Source organism: Pseudoliparis swirei, chromosome 6 (genome assembly GCF_029220125.1).
Source record: "Pseudoliparis swirei isolate HS2019 ecotype Mariana Trench chromosome 6, NWPU_hadal_v1, whole genome shotgun sequence".
In the NCBI taxonomy this organism is placed as follows: Eukaryota; Metazoa; Chordata; class Actinopteri; order Perciformes; family Liparidae; genus Pseudoliparis; species Pseudoliparis swirei.
In genome coordinates, this window is record NC_079393.1 from 4527773 (window position 1) to 4546082 (window position 18310).

The 18310-nt window shown below is 44.7% G+C and overlaps 1 protein-coding gene across 1 annotated transcript in view; it reads right to left on the minus strand.

The window, feature by feature from the left end:
- LOC130195993 (pleckstrin homology domain-containing family A member 7-like) overlaps nt 1–18310 on the minus strand; it is a 111300-nt gene that overhangs the window by 24086 nt on the left and 68904 nt on the right. Inside the window, exons 6-8 of the mRNA XM_056417871.1 lie at nt 17619–17723; nt 8150–8222; nt 4791–4891 (exon numbers count right to left, since the gene is read on the minus strand). Coding sequence (XP_056273846.1) covers nt 4791–4891; nt 8150–8222; nt 17619–17723 — 279 coding nt within the window. The remainder of the gene's footprint in view (nt 1–4790; nt 4892–8149; nt 8223–17618; nt 17724–18310) is intronic.

Sequence of the window (18310 nt, forward strand, 5' to 3'; positions counted from 1 at the left end):
TCCATAAATACATCCATCCATCCATAAATACATCCATCCATCCATAAATAAATCCATCCATCCATAAATCCATCCATCCATCCATAAATCCATCTATCCGTCCATCCATCACCACTACTGAGGGTCCAAAATAACATCGAGAGGCTCCGCCTCCTTTTAACAGGAATTCTGAGCCGGTCATTCAGCTGCGAGTGCGTGACCGATGCACCCACCCACACACACACACACACACACACACACACACCACACACACACACACACACACACACCCACACCCACACACACACTGAACGCCTCTCTGTGGACTGGCACAGTGTGGGAGGTTTAGAGGTGTTTGTTTTCTGCGCTGTATTGTGTAAACGCCAAATCCTTTCTGCCCTCTATTTCCCCGCGGCTCGCCGCCACGACTTCCTTCCTCTCCACCTTCACCGCTTCCTCCCTTCATTCGCCTTCGACTCTCCTCCCTCCCTAATCACTTGCCTCCCTTTCTGTGTCCTCTCTCCTCGGGGCGCGCTGGAGAATATCACTCACTCCTTGCACTTGGAAGGGCTAACAGTGGAGTGGGCTCTTTTTCCGGTCGCGCGCACACACACACACACACACACACACACAGACACACTAACACAGACAGACACACACACACACACACACACAGACACACTAACAGACACACACACACAGACAGACACACTAACACAGACACACACACACAGACACACACACACAGACAGACACACTAACACAGACAGACACACACACACAGACAGACACACTAACACAGACACACACACACAGACAGACACACACTAACACAGACAGACACACACACACAGACACACTAACAGACACACACACACAGACAGACACACTAACACAGACACACACACAGACACACACTAACACAGACACACTAACACAGACACACACACACAGACAGACACACAGACACACAAACAGACAGACACACTAACACAGACACACACACACAGACAGACACACACAGACACACTAACACAGACACACTAACACAGACACACACACACAGACAGACACACACAGACACACACACTAACACAGACACACACACACAGACAGACACACACACACAGACACACACACACACTAACACAGACACACTAACACAGACACACACACACAGACACACACAGACACACACACACACACACACACACTAACACAGACACACACACAGACACACACACAGACACACACACAGACACACACATACAGACACACACACAGACACACACACACACACACACACACAGACACACTAACACAGACACACACACACACACACACACAGACACACACACAGACACACACACACACACAGACACACACACAGACACACACACACACACACACACACACACACACACACACACACACACACACACACACACACACAGACACACTAACACAGACACACACACACACACACACACTATTTAAAGGGTCATTGTGCTCGTAAAGATAAGCCCGGCAGCCCGAGCCCCACAAAGCTACCCGATAAACTTGCAGCTGTAGAAATTGAACTCACACAACAACAACAACAACAACAACAACAAACGCCGGAGACAACCTTTGCTTGCGTGTGTCTCGGTTTAAAGTCGCCGTTACTCTGTTTGCCGAATAGTTAAGAAGTCGGAGCGTGGCGGGTTCCCGGAGCTCAAAGTTCTGCCTCCAGCTGCTTTCGGAGGAGCTGGAAGTCGACTGCAGGTCTTTCCCCTGTGAAGGCGGCGAGGAGGTGGAGGTACAGGGTGGGGTGGAGGTACACGGGGGGAGGAGGTACACGAGGAGGTGGAGGTACACGAGGAGGTGGAGGTACAGGGGGGGAGGAGGTACACGAGGAGGTGGAGGTACACGAGGAGGTGGAGGTACAGGGGGGGAGGAGGTACACGAGGAGGTGGAGGTACACGAGGGGAGCGACAGATGGCGGAGGCAGCAAGCGCAGCACAGAGAGGAGCGATAAGCCCAAACACACAGACTCATACTGAGGATGGGGTGAGAGAGAGAGAGAGAGAGAACACTGAACGAATGAACACGACACGACCACGGCAGCCAACAGGACGCCGTTCTCCAAAACATGCATCGGAGAAAAAAAACCCGCCGGAGGAACATATACAAGGCCGCTGTTGTATATTCCGTTGTGTTTGGGAACCCGGAGAACGACACACGACGGACGTACGGCGGTCACATCGGGTTACGAGCGAGAGCCCGAGAGAGGGCGGAGTACCTATTGACGGGGAGGGCCGTCACTCGCTCGCGGGGGGCGGGGCGACAGAGGGAGGTCCCCGTCAGGGCCGCCAGCCAATGGGAACAAGAGAGGGAAGAGGATTCAGTGAATAGGGGGAGGGGGGAGGGGGGGAAACCACCATCACATGACACCCGACCCCATTGGGAGAACCGGTCCTGCTGGTGTCACAGGACTGGGTTCGGCAGCATTTTAAACCCCGCCCCCCCCCCCCCGATGCGTTCAGGCGCTCAATCCCCGACTTTGAATGCTGCGTATTTTATACCGTATAACTTACCACCTGGCAAAATAAAGAAAAAAGCCAGGGTCCCATTGGGTGTAGTGATGTCACGGTGTGATGTCACATGTTCGAGTACACAGCAAGGGGAGAAGCAAACCAGCTTCCTGTACAGCTTCCTGACCAGGATGTATGGACACTATTTATTTTTTTATGTATGAATGGGAAACGGTGATAGCATAAATTCTTCTTCTTCAACTTCGGTCAATGAGATTGTCTCAAAACTACAACTTTTGTTCAAAGTTTCCTCCGTGAAAAGTCGTCTTCCCATCGAGGAGGAACCTCCGACAATATTTCATCTGTCTTCTTGTCTTTTTGAGTCCACGACCCAACGTCTGACCGTGGGTGAGATACGCTTCGTGAGGGAGGATCGCCACGCACGGACCCCAAGCACTGAGAGTTCTAGTCCCCGTAGCTCCACCCACATCTGACCTTCCCTCTCGGGCGGCTTCGTGCTGGACCCCTGCGCTCCGAGCTCGACTGCTTTCGATCGCCTCGAGCCCAACCCGTCCTGCAGGGTTGGCCTCCTCCCACCAAATAAACCGAGGCCTCCTCCGTGTTCCATTTATCCCGATCTTGTTGTAACTCCAGCTTGGCGATCACGTGGAGTCTCTAGAATGTCTTCTACCATTGATGATGACGGATTCTCGAAGCTGATTGGTTCTTATGTCGAGGGAAACGCTCGGGATAGAGTCTGACCGTTGATTTCTGTCCCCAGGTCTAGTGTGAGACCCAACTGGTCCTGACGATCCTCCGACATCAAGCCGACGTCCTCATCCACGGCCCGTCAGGCGGCGGGAAGGTAGCGGCGATAAGCTGAGACCTTTTGGTCTCAAGGCTTTTCTTTGACGACGAAGCAGACGTGTCACTTCATGTAACGAGCCGTGAGAAGTTAAATCACTGAGGCCTTTTGTTCGCACGCGAGGGCGAACATTACGCTGAGGCCGTGGCACGCCGTGCCGGGCCTCTTTACCTCGCCGGCCTCAAAAGAAGCTTCATTCCATTCCAGAGGAGCTCGTCCGTCTCAATAGAGACACTGACAGACGTCCGGTGGTAATAAACGTGGCTACAGCAGGTGGCGAGTGCGTTTGGGTAGTTAGGAGGGACGGTTTTTCTCTCCACGACCATTTAACAATCATTATTGTTATTTACGTATTTTTCTCAGAATTGCGACGTCAATTTAGACGCCCACTTGAAAAAGCCGTAGTTTAAAAAAATATTAAACATTATTGAATGGGAAGGAATAAAAAATTACATTTAAAAAAAAGGTGATTTAACATAAATTAACTGACAGATGTCCGGTGGTAATAAACGTGGCTACAGCAGGTGGCGAGTGAGTTTGGGTAGTTAGGAGGGACGGTTTTCTTCACTACAATTTAAAAATCATTATTGTTATTAATGTATTTTTCTCAGAATTGTGACGTCAATTTAAGTGCTCGCTTGAAAAAGCTGTGGTTTAAAAAACAATAAAACATTTTTGAATGAAAAGGAATAAAAAATATATAATTTAACATAAATTAACTTGACTTCAAGAGACATTTTCTGCAAACAAGGTAAAGACATGTCGTCATCACTGAGTTACACAAACGTTTGTTTAATAAGAATATGCATAAGCAATGTGAAGTTTAAATAACTAAATTATGCTCCACGCGATAGGGAGAAAAGTTGCGTGCCACGAAAGCCGCCGATCGACTGTGGAGTCCAACAGGTGTGACGGTAGCTGGCATTCAGTTGGAATGTTGTGTGTGTGTGTGTGTGTGTGTGTTATGTCTAATGGACGTCTCTGTCATGAACTTGGTGGGAACTCTCCTCGAAGGGTGAGATTCTGAAGTGAGATTTTAAAACCTCAAATATTTCACGTTTTTTTTATAAAGTCGCCCCGATGTTGGAACGGCGTTCCGCGACGTCAACGTTCCTCAAATCCCCGTTTGAAGTGTGCAGGACGGCGTTCTTTGCTTTGCTTCCGAGAGAAAGCCGTTAAGAGCCTGAAGCACGTCGCCGAGCGGGATACGCGTGTTTACGTCAAACACAAACTTTAGGTACGAGAAAAATAAATAATAAAAGTTCCCAGGGTTGTGATCGGCTGAATTGGGTTTTATGAGTTCTTCTTCACTTTAGAAAGAGTTTTGAATCCACAATTTAGCAAATGTATGTGGCTAGTACACACACACACACACACACACACACACTCAAAATCAAAAAGATCCGAGTCGGTAGAGCAAAAGAGAGGCGTACCTTGAAGGCATACTTGCGGCTGATGTGGTCCTCGGGTCCCACGGGTGAAATGACATAGCTGGGCAGAGGAATACTGCCGAGGACCGCTTCCTCTCTGCTGTCTGGAGGGAGGGTGGGAGGGAGAGAGAGAGAAAGAGGGAGGTGAGAAGAGATATGGAGGAGAGGAAAGAGAGCCAGAGAGATTAGATATCACTCATCACCCACTAATGTCATCTGCTGCCACCGGTATCGCATAAACACGCCGCGCACGGCGAGCTGCGGCGCGCCAGAACGCTAAGCGACCATTCTGGGTATCTCCGTGTCACGGAGTTAACGCCGGCTCGGTCCAACTGGCAAGCCGGGGCGCCATTCCTCTGTGGCTGAAGCCATCCGGTTCACACGGTAAACACACACACACACTTGTTTGTCTATATTTGTGAGGACCCTCACTGACACAACGCAGTCCTTTAACCTTTGACCTTTCGCCTTGACCTTAACTGCTGCCCCTTTAAAAATAATGTTCTCACTTTCCAAAAAAACATCGTTATTCTCCTGTGCACACACACACACGCACACGTGTGCAGACACGTTTATTTGTTCACACATCTGTGAATAAATAGAGGGAGTATTTGTTTTCAGGGGAACATTGTGACAGCGCGCTAGAATGTGTGTGTGTGTGCACACACACACACACACAGCTATTACCACGTGTACCAAATGTAGTAACGGCATGAAAATATGTGTGTGCGTGTGCTTTTTATGGGACTGTGGTGGTGGTGTTGTTTGACTTGAGGGGTGATAAGGCGGCACCGTGGATTAAAGGGGTAATTGTTTTAAAATAATTCAAGGACCTTTGGAGGAGACATTCCCTGGTTGGTGGGCGAGACGTTGAGGTCTTTTTTTATCTGCTTTGCTCACACGAACACACTGCTTTGCTCACACGAACACACCGACAGACCGGACGTGACGAGTGGCGTTAGAAAACATCCAGAGAGAACGTGGACGGCAGGATGTTGTCACTCCATTTTGTGCCCGGTTAAAATATTTTTTCTTTTCTTGATTATACGACTTGAGCGACTAAGGTGTATATGTGTGTATACATATATATATATATATATGTATAAATATTTGTATAGTTGTGTAGATATATATAAATATTTGTATATATATATTTATTTATATGTATAAATATTTGTATATATATGTAGATATGTATATATATTTATATGTAGATATATATAAATATTTGTATACTGTACAGGACTGTCTCAGAAAATTAGAATATTGTGATAAAGTTCTTTATTTTCTGTAATGCAATTAAAAAAACAAAAATGTCATGCATTCTGGATTCATTACAAATCAACTGAAATATTGCAAGCCTTTTATTCTTTTAATATTGCTGATTATGGCTTACAGCTTAAGAAAACTCTAAAATCCTATCTCATAAAATTTTAATATTTCCTCAGACCAAGTAAAAAAAAAGATTTATAACAGCTGAGTGTTTGTCAAGGCTCAGGAAACCCTTGCAGGTGTTTGAGTTAATTAGACAATTCAAGTGATTTGTTTAATACCCTACTAGTATACTTTTTCATGATATTCTAATATTTAGAGATAGGATATTTGAGTTTTCTTAAGCTGTAAGCCATAATCAGCAATAAATCAGAATAAAAGGCTTGCAATATTTCAGTTGATTTGTAATGAATCCAGAATGCATGACATTTTTGTTTTTTAAATTGCATTACAGAAAATAAAGAACTTCATCACAATATTCTAATTTTCTGAGACAGTCCTGTATATATTTATATATATATAAATATGTGTATGTATATTAATATATATATATATTTATATATATATAAATATATATTTATTTATATGTGTATATATATATATTTATATATATATTGTATGGAGTTATATTTAGGCCTGCAATAACAATCATTTTCATTCTTGATTAATCTGCAGTTTGAAATATGCGATTTATCTATAAGATATTGAAGCATGCCCGTTATAACGTCATCTTTAAATTTGTGTTTTTGTCTGACCACCAGCCTGAAACCCAAAAGGAACTCAGTTTAAAGTATCGCATGCGCCAAGAGAAAATAGGATCCTCACATCTTAGAAGATGAAATCAGAAAATTCCAGTTACACGTTTAACCCTTGTGTTGCCTTCGGGTCATTTTGACCCGATTCAATATTTAACCCTCCTGTCGCCTTCGGGTCAATTTGACCCGATTCAATGTTTAATGTCGGTGTTCTTTCGGGAGTCAACAAACAAACATAAAGTACCTCACAATTAAACTTGTAAAACAATATTAATTCTAATAATTTTCTGGAGATTTTAATAGCTGGGGTCATATTGACCTCAAGGGTAAAATATGTTAGTAAATATAAAGGTAACAGGAGGGTTAAACATTGAATCGGGTCATATTGACCCGAAGGCGACAGGAGGGTGAAACATTGAATCGGGTCAAATTGACCCGAAGGCAACACAAGGGTTAAACAAAAAAATGTGAGATTAGCCGTGGACGGACAAGGAGATGCACACACAGGCACACACACACACACACACACACACACATACACACACACACACGGCTGGTATCACTATCTCCTGGCAGAGACAATAAAATACAATGTGCAGGTTTTTAATCTTAAAATGTAAACACCAGGCGGCTCTAATGGGAGCCATCAAACAAATAAAGGTAATTAAAAAATAATGTAAAAAAGGCGGCATGGGGAGAGAGGTTAGGCTGTCTGTGTAGAAAACGAGAGACGAGGGGAGAAAGACGGATAAGAGAGAAGAGAAGAAACGACAAAGAGAATCGATTTCATCCTCGGAGGTCGACGAGGTGAAGGAGCATCTCCCAAAAGGGGCGGGTTAGGAATATGGAGATGAGGACGAGAGGCAGAGGACGGATGAAGACCTGCAGAGTGAGGGACGGTGCCGCAGACCACTGGACATCCACCTCTGACCGTGTGGCGGAGCCATGAATTCAATCACCGGCTCCTTGTGGCGGCTGCACTTCACCATCAGAATCAAACGGTTTGAGCTCTGTTTCAAAACTCTTCTGAAAGCATCATAGTTCCAGTGCAGACATATATATATATATATATATATCAAGTTCAAAAGACAAGAGAGAGACGTGCTCCCGATCCGCCTCTCTGTTTCTGGAGAGGCAGACGAACGCTATTTTAGATGGATGTGTTCTCGGCTGGTAGGATTTACACTGAGCTCCATTTGTTTACCAGTGAGACACCGCCAAAATAAAAGCCCTTCAATAGATCCCACACGTGACATTCAGGTATGGTTGAGATTTTTTATTTTTTTTCCAAGGGGTGTAGGACATGTAGTAAGTGTGCATTTCAACCACACTCACCTTTGTAGTAGAACAGGCAGAAATCCGCCAAGACGAACCACTTCCTCTTCCACAGGCGCATCCCAGAGCTGTCCTGCAGGGGGGAGGGGGGTAAATGGGGGGGAGGGGGGGCAAAGAGCACAAGATTGGAGGGAGGTAAGAGGAAGTGAATGATGCGCAGTGGCCGCCATTTGAAGAGGGGCGGTCCAGAGGGATCACAGATACCAGACACATGCCTCTTCCCTGTAGGCGTCCTGTCTATATGGGCCTGATAGTGTGTGTGTGTGTGTGTGTGTGTGTGTTTGTGTGTGTGTATATATTCATGTGCATGTGTGGGGCACCTGCGAGGGTTTTCTCTAATTCAAAGATAATTGCATAATTAGACTGAATGTGTGTGCGGAATTCCTGCCCGCGTATATTTGCGTGTATTTGTGTGTATTTGCGTGTATTTGCGTGTCTTCTTTGTGTATTTGTGTGTATCTGTGTGCGTACGGGGCCTCCGCGCGCGGTCATTAAAGTGTAAGTGCTCGGTAGTAACATCACTCACTCGTTTGTCTTGTACCGACGCCAGCTACAGATATTTTAAGTGCGGCTTCAAACAGCCGGAGTCCCTCCAGTCGGACGCGTGTGATCAACAGCCGGCGCTCCGCGTCGCCAACGACAACAAACAAGACGTGAATCAAGGAGAACGCAGACGTGGGCCAACGGAGGAGACGTGGCGGGAGCTCAACGGAGCGGCGTATTCGAGAGCAGACGCCATATCCAGAACTCTCCAAGCCGTTAAAGGGACATGCCGTGGGTCCTGATCATGTCCAGGTGTGTACTTGTATTCTGGGACTCATGTTCAGGTGTGAACTTGTATTCTGAGACTCATGTCCAGGTGTGTACTTGTATTCTGAGACTCATGTTCAGGTGTGTACTTGTATTCTGAGACTCATGTTCAAGTGTGTACTTGTATTCTGAGACTCATGTCCAGGTGTGTACTTGTATTCTGAGACTCAGTTCAGGTGTGTACTTGTATTCTGAGACTCATGTCCAGGTGTGTACTTGTATTCTGAGACTCATGTTCAGGTGTGTACTTGTATTCTGAGACTCATGTCCAGGTGTGTACTTGTATTCTGAGACTCATGTCCAGGTGTGTACTTGTATTCTGAGACTCAGTTCAGGTGTGTACTTGTATTCTGAGACTCATGTCCAGGTGTGTACTTGTATTCTGAGACTCAGTTCAGGTGTGTACTTGTATTCTGGAACTCATGTCCAGGTGTGTACTTGTATACTGAGACTCATGTTCAGGTGTGTACTTGTATTCTGAGACTCATGTCCAGGTGTGTACTTGTATTCTGAGACTCAGTTCAGGTGTGTACTTGTATTCTGAGACTCATGTTCAGGTGTGTACTTGTATTCTGAGACTCATGTCCAGGTGTGTACTTGTATTCTGAGACTCATGTCCAGGTGTGTACTTGTATTCTGAGACTCATGTCCAGGTGTGTACTTGTATTCTGGAACTCATGTTCAGGTGTGTACTTGTATTCTGAGACTCATGTTCAGGTGTGTACTTGTATTCTGAGACTCATGTTCAGGTGTGTACTTGTATTCTGAGACTCATGTCCAGGTGTGTACTTGTATTCTGAGACTCATGTTCAGGTGTGTACTTGTATTCTGAGACTCATGTCCAGGTGTGTACTTGTATTCTGAGACTCATGTCCAGGTGTGTACTTGTATTCTGAGACTCATGTCCAGGTGTGTACTTGTATTCTGAGACTCATGTTCAGGTGTGTACTTGTATTCTGAGACTCATGTCCAGGTGTGTACTTGTATTCTGAGACTCATGTTCAGGTGTGTACTTGTATTCTGAGACTCAGTTCAGGTGTGTACTTGTATTCTGAGACTCATGTCCAGGTGTGTACTTGTATTCTGAGACTCATGTTCAGGTGTGTACTTGTATTCTGAGACTCATGTCCAGGTGTGTACTTGTATTCTGAGACTCATGTTCAGGTGTGTACTTGTATTCTGAGACTCATGTCCAGGTGTGTACTTGTATTCTGAGACTCATGTCCAGGTGTGTACTTGTATTCTGAGACTCATGTCCAGGTGTGTACTTGTATTCTGAGACTCAGTTCAGGTGTGTACTTGTATTCTGAGACTCATGTCCAGGTGTGTACTTGTATTCTGAGACTCATGTCCAGGTGTGTACTTGTATTCTGGAACTCATGTCCAGGTGTGTACTTGTATTCTGAGACTCATGTTCAGGTGTGTACTTGTATTCTGAGACTCATGTCCAGGTGTGTACTTGTATTCTGAGACTCATGTTCAGGTGTGTACTTGTATTCTGAGACTCATGTCCAGGTGTGTACTTGTATTCTGAGACTCATGTTCAGGTGTGTACTTGTATTCTGAGACTCATGTCCAGGTGTGTACTTGTATTCTGAGACTCAGTTCAGGTGTGTACTTGTATTCTGAGACTCATGTCCAGGTGTGTACTTGTATTCTGAGACTCATGTTCAGGTGTGTACTTGTATTCTGAGACTCATGTCCAGGTGTGTACTTGTATTCTGAGACTCATGTCCAGGTGTGTACTTGTATTCTGAGACTCAGTTCAGGTGTGTACTTGTATTCTGAGACTCATGTCCAGGTGTGTACTTGTATTCTGAGACTCAGTTCAGGTGTGTACCTGTATTCTGGAACTCATGTCCAGGTGTGTACTTGTATTCTGAGACTCATGTTCAGGTGTGTACTTGTATTCTGAGACTCATGTCCAGGTGTGTACTTGTATTCTGAGACTCAGTTCAGGTGTGTACTTGTATTCTGAGACTCATGTTCAGGTGTGTACTTGTATTCTGAGACTCATGTCCAGGTGTGTACTTGTATTCTGAGACTCATGTCCAGGTGTGTACTTGTATTCTGAGACTCATGTCCAGGTGTGTACTTGTATTCTGGAACTCATGTTCAGGTGTGTACTTGTATTCTGAGACTCATGTTCAGGTGTGTACTTGTATTCTGAGACTCATGTTCAGGTGTGTACTTGTATTCTGAGACTCATGTCCAGGTGTGTACTTGTATTCTGAGACTCATGTTCAGGTGTGTACTTGTATTCTGAGACTCATGTCCAGGTGTGTACTTGTATTCTGAGACTCATGTCCAGGTGTGTACTTGTATTCTGAGACTCATGTTCAGGTGTGTACTTGTATTCTGAGACTCATGTCCAGGTGTGTACTTGTATTCTGAGACTCATGTTCAGGTGTGTACTTGTATTCTGAGACTCAGTTCAGGTGTGTACTTGTATTCTGAGACTCATGTCCAGGTGTGTACTTGTATTCTGAGACTCATGTTCAGGTGTGTACTTGTATTCTGAGACTCATGTCCAGGTGTGTACTTGTATTCTGAGACTCATGTTCAGGTGTGTACTTGTATTCTGAGACTCATGTCCAGGTGTGTACTTGTATTCTGAGACTCATGTTCAGGTGTGTACTTGTATTCTGAGACTCATGTCCAGGTGTGTACTTGTATTCTGAGACTCAGTTCAGGTGTGTACTTGTATTCTGAGACTCATGTCCAGGTGTGTACTTGTATTCTGAGACTCATGTTCAGGTGTGTACTTGTATTCTGAGACTCATGTTCAGGTGTGTACTTGTATTCTGAGACTCATGTCCAGGTGTGTACTTGTATTCTGAGACTCATGTCCAGGTGTGTACTTGTATTCTGAGACTCAGTTCAGGTGTGTACTTGTATTCTGAGACTCATGTCCAGGTGTGTACTTGTATTCTGAGACTCAGTTCAGGTGTGTACTTGTATTCTGGAACTCATGTCCAGGTGTGTACTTGTATTCTGAGACTCATGTTCAGGTGTGTACTTGTATTCTGAGACTCATGTCCAGGTGTGTACTTGTATTCTGAGACTCAGTTCAGGTGTGTACTTGTATTCTGAGACTCATGTTCAGGTGTGTACTTGTATTCTGAGACTCATGTCCAGGTGTGTACTTGTATTCTGAGACTCATGTCCAGGTGTGTACTTGTATTCTGAGACTCATGTCCAGGTGTGTACTTGTATTCTGGAACTCATGTTCAGGTGTGTACTTGTATTCTGAGACTCAGTTCAGGTGTGTACTTGTATTCTGAGACTCATGTCCAGGTGTGTACTTGTATTCTGAGACTCATGTTCAGGTGTGTACTTGTATTCTGAGACTCATGTCCAGGTGTGTACTTGTATTCTGAGACTCATGTTCAGGTGTGTACTTGTATTCTGAGACTCATGTCCAGGTGTGTACTTGTATTCTGAGACTCATGTCCAGGTGTGTACTTGTATTCTGAGACTCATGTCCAGGTGTGTACTTGTATTCTGAGACTCAGTTCAGGTGTGTACTTGTATTCTGAGACTCATGTCCAGGTGTGTACTTGTATTCTGAGACTCATGTCCAGGTGTGTACTTGTATTCTGGAACTCATGTCCAGGTGTGTACTTGTATTCTGAGACTCATGTTCAGGTGTGTACTTGTATTCTGAGACTCATGTCCAGGTGTGTACTTGTATTCTGAGACTCATGTTCAGGTGTGTACTTGTATTCTGAGACTCATGTCCAGGTGTGTACTTGTATTCTGAGACTCATGTTCAGGTGTGTACTTGTATTCTGAGACTCATGTCCAGGTGTGTACTTGTATTCTGAGACTCAGTTCAGGTGTGTACTTGTATTCTGAGACTCATGTCCAGGTGTGTACTTGTATTCTGAGACTCATGTTCAGGTGTGTACTTGTATTCTGAGACTCATGTCCAGGTGTGTACTTGTATTCTGAGACTCATGTCCAGGTGTGTACTTGTATTCTGAGACTCAGTTCAGGTGTGTACTTGTATTCTGAGACTCATGTCCAGGTGTGTACTTGTATTCTGAGACTCAGTTCAGGTGTGTACTTGTATTCTGGAACTCATGTCCAGGTGTGTACTTGTATTCTGAGACTCATGTTCAGGTGTGTACTTGTATTCTGAGACTCATGTCCAGGTGTGTACTTGTATTCTGAGACTCAGTTCAGGTGTGTACTTGTATTCTGAGACTCATGTTCAGGTGTGTACTTGTATTCTGAGACTCATGTCCAGGTGTGTACTTGTATTCTGAGACTCATGTCCAGGTGTGTACTTGTATTCTGAGACTCATGTCCAGGTGTGTACTTGTATTCTGGAACTCATGTTCAGGTGTGTACTTGTATTCTGAGACTCATGTTCAGGTGTGTACTTGTATTCTGAGACTCATGTTCAGGTGTGTACTTGTATTCTGAGACTCATGTCCAGGTGTGTACTTGTATTCTGAGACTCATGTTCAGGTGTGTACTTGTATTCTGAGACTCATGTCCAGGTGTGTACTTGTATTCTGAGACTCATGTCCAGGTGTGTACTTGTATTCTGAGACTCATGTTCAGGTGTGTACTTGTATTCTGAGACTCATGTCCAGGTGTGTACTTGTATTCTGAGACTCATGTTCAGGTGTGTACTTGTATTCTGAGACTCAGTTCAGGTGTGTACTTGTATTCTGAGACTCATGTCCAGGTGTGTACTTGTATTCTGAGACTCATGTTCAGGTGTGTACTTGTATTCTGAGACTCATGTCCAGGTGTGTACTTGTATTCTGAGACTCATGTTCAGGTGTGTACTTGTATTCTGAGACTCATGTCCAGGTGTGTACTTGTATTCTGAGACTCATGTTCAGGTGTGTACTTGTATTCTGAGACTCATGTCCAGGTGTGTACTTGTATTCTGAGACTCAGTTCAGGTGTGTACTTGTATTCTGAGACTCATGTCCAGGTGTGTACTTGTATTCTGAGACTCATGTTCAGGTGTGTACTTGTATTCTGAGACTCATGTTCAGGTGTGTACTTGTATTCTGAGACTCATGTCCAGGTGTGTACTTGTATTCTGAGACTCATGTCCAGGTGTGTACTTGTATTCTGAGACTCAGTTCAGGTGTGTACTTGTATTCTGAGACTCATGTCCAGGTGTGTACTTGTATTCTGAGACTCAGTTCAGGTGTGTACTTGTATTCTGGAACTCATGTCCAGGTGTGTACTTGTATTCTGAGACTCATGTTCAGGTGTGTACTTGTATTCTGAGACTCATGTCCAGGTGTGTACTTGTATTCTGAGACTCAGTTCAGGTGTGTACTTGTATTCTGAGACTCATGTTCAGGTGTGTACTTGTATTCTGAGACTCATGTCCAGGTGTGTACTTGTATTCTGAGACTCATGTCCAGGTGTGTACTTGTATTCTGAGACTCATGTCCAGGTGTGTACTTGTATTCTGGAACTCATGTTCAGGTGTGTACTTGTATTCTGAGACTCATGTTCAGGTGTGTACTTGTATTCTGAGACTCATGTCCAGGTGTGTACTTGTATTCTGAGACTCATGTTCAGGTGTGTACTTGTATTCTGAGACTCATGTCCAGGTGTGTACTTGTATTCTGAGACTCATGTCCAGGTGTGTACTTGTATTCTGAGACTCATGTCCAGGTGTGTACTTGTATTCTGAGACTCATGTTCAGGTGTGTACTTGTATTCTGAGACTCATGTCCAGGTGTGTACTTGTATTCTGAGACTCATGTTCAGGTGTGTACTTGTATTCTGAGACTCAGTTCAGGTGTGTACTTGTATTCTGAGACTCATGTCCAGGTGTGTACTTGTATTCTGAGACTCATGTTCAGGTGTGTACTTGTATTCTGAGACTCATGTCCAGGTGTGTACTTGTATTCTGAGACTCATGTTCAGGTGTGTACTTGTATTCTGAGACTCATGTCCAGGTGTGTACTTGTATTCTGAGACTCATGTCCAGGTGTGTACTTGTATTCTGAGACTCATGTCCAGGTGTGTACTTGTATTCTGAGACTCATGTCCAGGTGTGTACTTGTATTCTGAGACTCAGTTCAGGTGTGTACTTGTATTCTGAGACTCATGTCCAGGTGTGTACTTGTATTCTGAGACTCAGTTCAGGTGTGTACTTGTATTCTGGAACTCATGTCCAGGTGTGTACTTGTATTCTGAGACTCATGTTCAGGTGTGTACTTGTATTCTGAGACTCATGTCCAGGTGTGTACTTGTATTCTGAGACTCAGTTCAGGTGTGTACTTGTATTCTGAGACTCATGTCCAGGTGTGTACTTGTATTCTGAGACTCATGTTCAGGTGTGTACTTGTATTCTGAGACTCATGTCCAGGTGTGTACTTGTATTCTGAGACTCATGTCCAGGTGTGTACTTGTATTCTGGAACTCATGTCCAGGTGTGTACTTGTATTCTGAGACTCATGTTCAGGTGTGTACTTGTATTCTGAGACTCATGTCCAGGTGTGTACTTGTATTCTGAGACTCATGTTCAGGTGTGTACTTGTATTCTGAGACTCATGTCCAGGTGTGTACTTGTATTCTGAGACTCATGTTCAGGTGTGTACTTGTATTCTGAGACTCATGTCCAGGTGTGTACTTGTATTCTGAGACTCAGTTCAGGTGTGTACTTGTATTCTGAGACTCATGTCCAGGTGTGTACTTGTATTCTGAGACTCATGTTCAGGTGTGTACTTGTATTCTGAGACTCATGTCCAGGTGTGTACTTGTATTCTGAGACTCATGTCCAGGTGTGTACTTGTATTCTGAGACTCAGTTCAGGTGTGTACTTGTATTCTGAGACTCATGTCCAGGTGTGTACTTGTATTCTGAGACTCAGTTCAGGTGTGTACTTGTATTCTGGAACTCATGTCCAGGTGTGTACTTGTATTCTGAGACTCATGTTCAGGTGTGTACTTGTATTCTGAGACTCATGTCCAGGTGTGTACTTGTATTCTGAGACTCAGTTCAGGTGTGTACTTGTATTCTGAGACTCATGTTCAGGTGTGTACTTGTATTCTGAGACTCATGTCCAGGTGTGTACTTGTATTCTGAGACTCATGTCCAGGTGTGTACTTGTATTCTGAGACTCATGTCCAGGTGTGTACTTGTATTCTGGAACTCATGTTCAGGTGTGTACTTGTATTCTGAGACTCATGTTCAGGTGTGTACTTGTATTCTGAGACTCATGTTCAGGTGTGTACTTGTATTCTGAGACTCATGTCCAGGTGTGTACTTGTATTCTGAGACTCATGTTCAGGTGTGTACTTGTATTCTGAGACTCATGTCCAGGTGTGTACTTGTATTCTGAGACTCATGTCCAGGTGTGTACTTGTATTCTGAGACTCATGTCCAGGTGTGTACTTGTATTCTGAGACTCATGTTCAGGTGTGTACTTGTATTCTGAGACTCATGTCCAGGTGTGTACTTGTATTCTGAGACTCATGTTCAGGTGTGTACTTGTATTCTGAGACTCAGTTCAGGTGTGTACTTGTATTCTGAGACTCATGTTCAGGTGTGTACTTGTATTCTGAGACTCATGTCCAGGTGTGTACTTGTATTCTGAGACTCATGTTCAGGTGTGTACTTGTATTCTGAGACTCATGTCCAGGTGTGTACTTGTATTCTGAGACTCATGTCCAGGTGTGTACTTGTATTCTGAGACTCATGTCCAGGTGTGTACTTGTATTCTGAGACTCATGTCCAGGTGTGTACTTGTATTCTGAGACTCAGTTCAGGTGTGTACTTGTATTCTGAGACTCATGTCCAGGTGTGTACTTGTATTCTGAGACTCAGTTCAGGTGTGTACTTGTATTCTGGAACTCATGTCCAGGTGTGTACTTGTATTCTGAGACTCATGTTCAGGTGTGTACTTGTATTCTGAGACTCATGTCCAGGTGTGTACTTGTATTCTGAGACTCAGTTCAGGTGTGTACTTGTATTCTGAGACTCATGTCCAGGTGTGTACTTGTATTCTGAGACTCATGTTCAGGTGTGTACTTGTATTCTGAGACTCATGTCCAGGTGTGTACTTGTATTCTGAGACTCATGTCCAGGTGTGTACTTGTATTCTGGAACTCATGTTCAGGTGTGTACTTGTATTCTGAGACTCATGTTCAGGTGTGTACTTGTATTCTGAGACTCATGTTCAGGTGTGTACTTGTATTCTGAGACTCATGTTCAGGTGTGTACTTGTATTCTGAGACTCATGTCCAGGTGTGTACTTGTATTCTGAGACTCATGTCCAGGTGTGTACTTGTATTCTGAGACTCATGTCCAGGTGTGTACTTGTATTCTGGAACTCATGTCCAGGTGTGTACTTGTATTCTGAGACTCATGTTCAGGTGTGTACTTGTATTCTGAGACTCATGTCCAGGTGTGTACTTGTATTCTGAGACTCATGTTCAGGTGTGTACTTGTATTCTGAGACTCATGTCCAGGTGTGTACTTGTATTCTGAGACTCATGTTCAGGTGTGTACTTGTATTCTGGGACTCATGTCCAGGTGTGTACTTGTATTCTGGAAATCAGAAAACTGTTGTTCAAATGAAAAGACACTGAATGTCCCAGTCGTGTGTTAGACTGAGTGTGTTCAGTCAGAGAGAGTGTGTGTGTGTGTGTGTGTGTGTGTGTGTGCTGACCTGTTTGTACAGCCATCCTCTCACCACCACGGGAACGTTGGGGTTCCTCTTGATGGCCTGCTCTCTCTTCCCAAAGCTGTGCACCCGTCCAGAGGCCCTGGAGCCCTGAAACACACACACACACACACACACACACAGAGTCACACCGCCGCACTGCGCCTGAATAACACAGGAAGCATCGCGGTGCAGGCGGCCGGCGGGTGATCAGCGTGCCGCTCACCAATCAGCTGTTGTGTATAATTACCAGCTCGAGTGAGTTAATTAGGCGGGCCGAGGCGTTTATTTATTTATTTGTCCACGTCTCATTAGCTCAGCGCCGGCGGGCGGCGGACGGGGGGGCGGCGGGCGGTGTTGCGCGTCAACTTTAGCATGAGGGGAGCTACATCAGTCAATTAACAGCAATTTAAACGGAGGACATTTAATCTCCGCGGCGGATCTGTGTGTCACAGTGACTTATACTTAGAAACAGGCAATCTGTGCCTCATCACTCTCACACACACACACACACACACACACACACACACACAGGATTATCCTTGTTCCCTCTCCTCCCGGAACCTTCTTTCTGCCCCAGTTGTTTTCGTAATTGCAGCCATTATTTGACCAGTTCCCCACCGGAGCGCCGAGCCGTGGTTGCCATGACATTATAGTCTGGAATTGTCAAAAAGCCTCCGCAGACACATCGGGGCGGG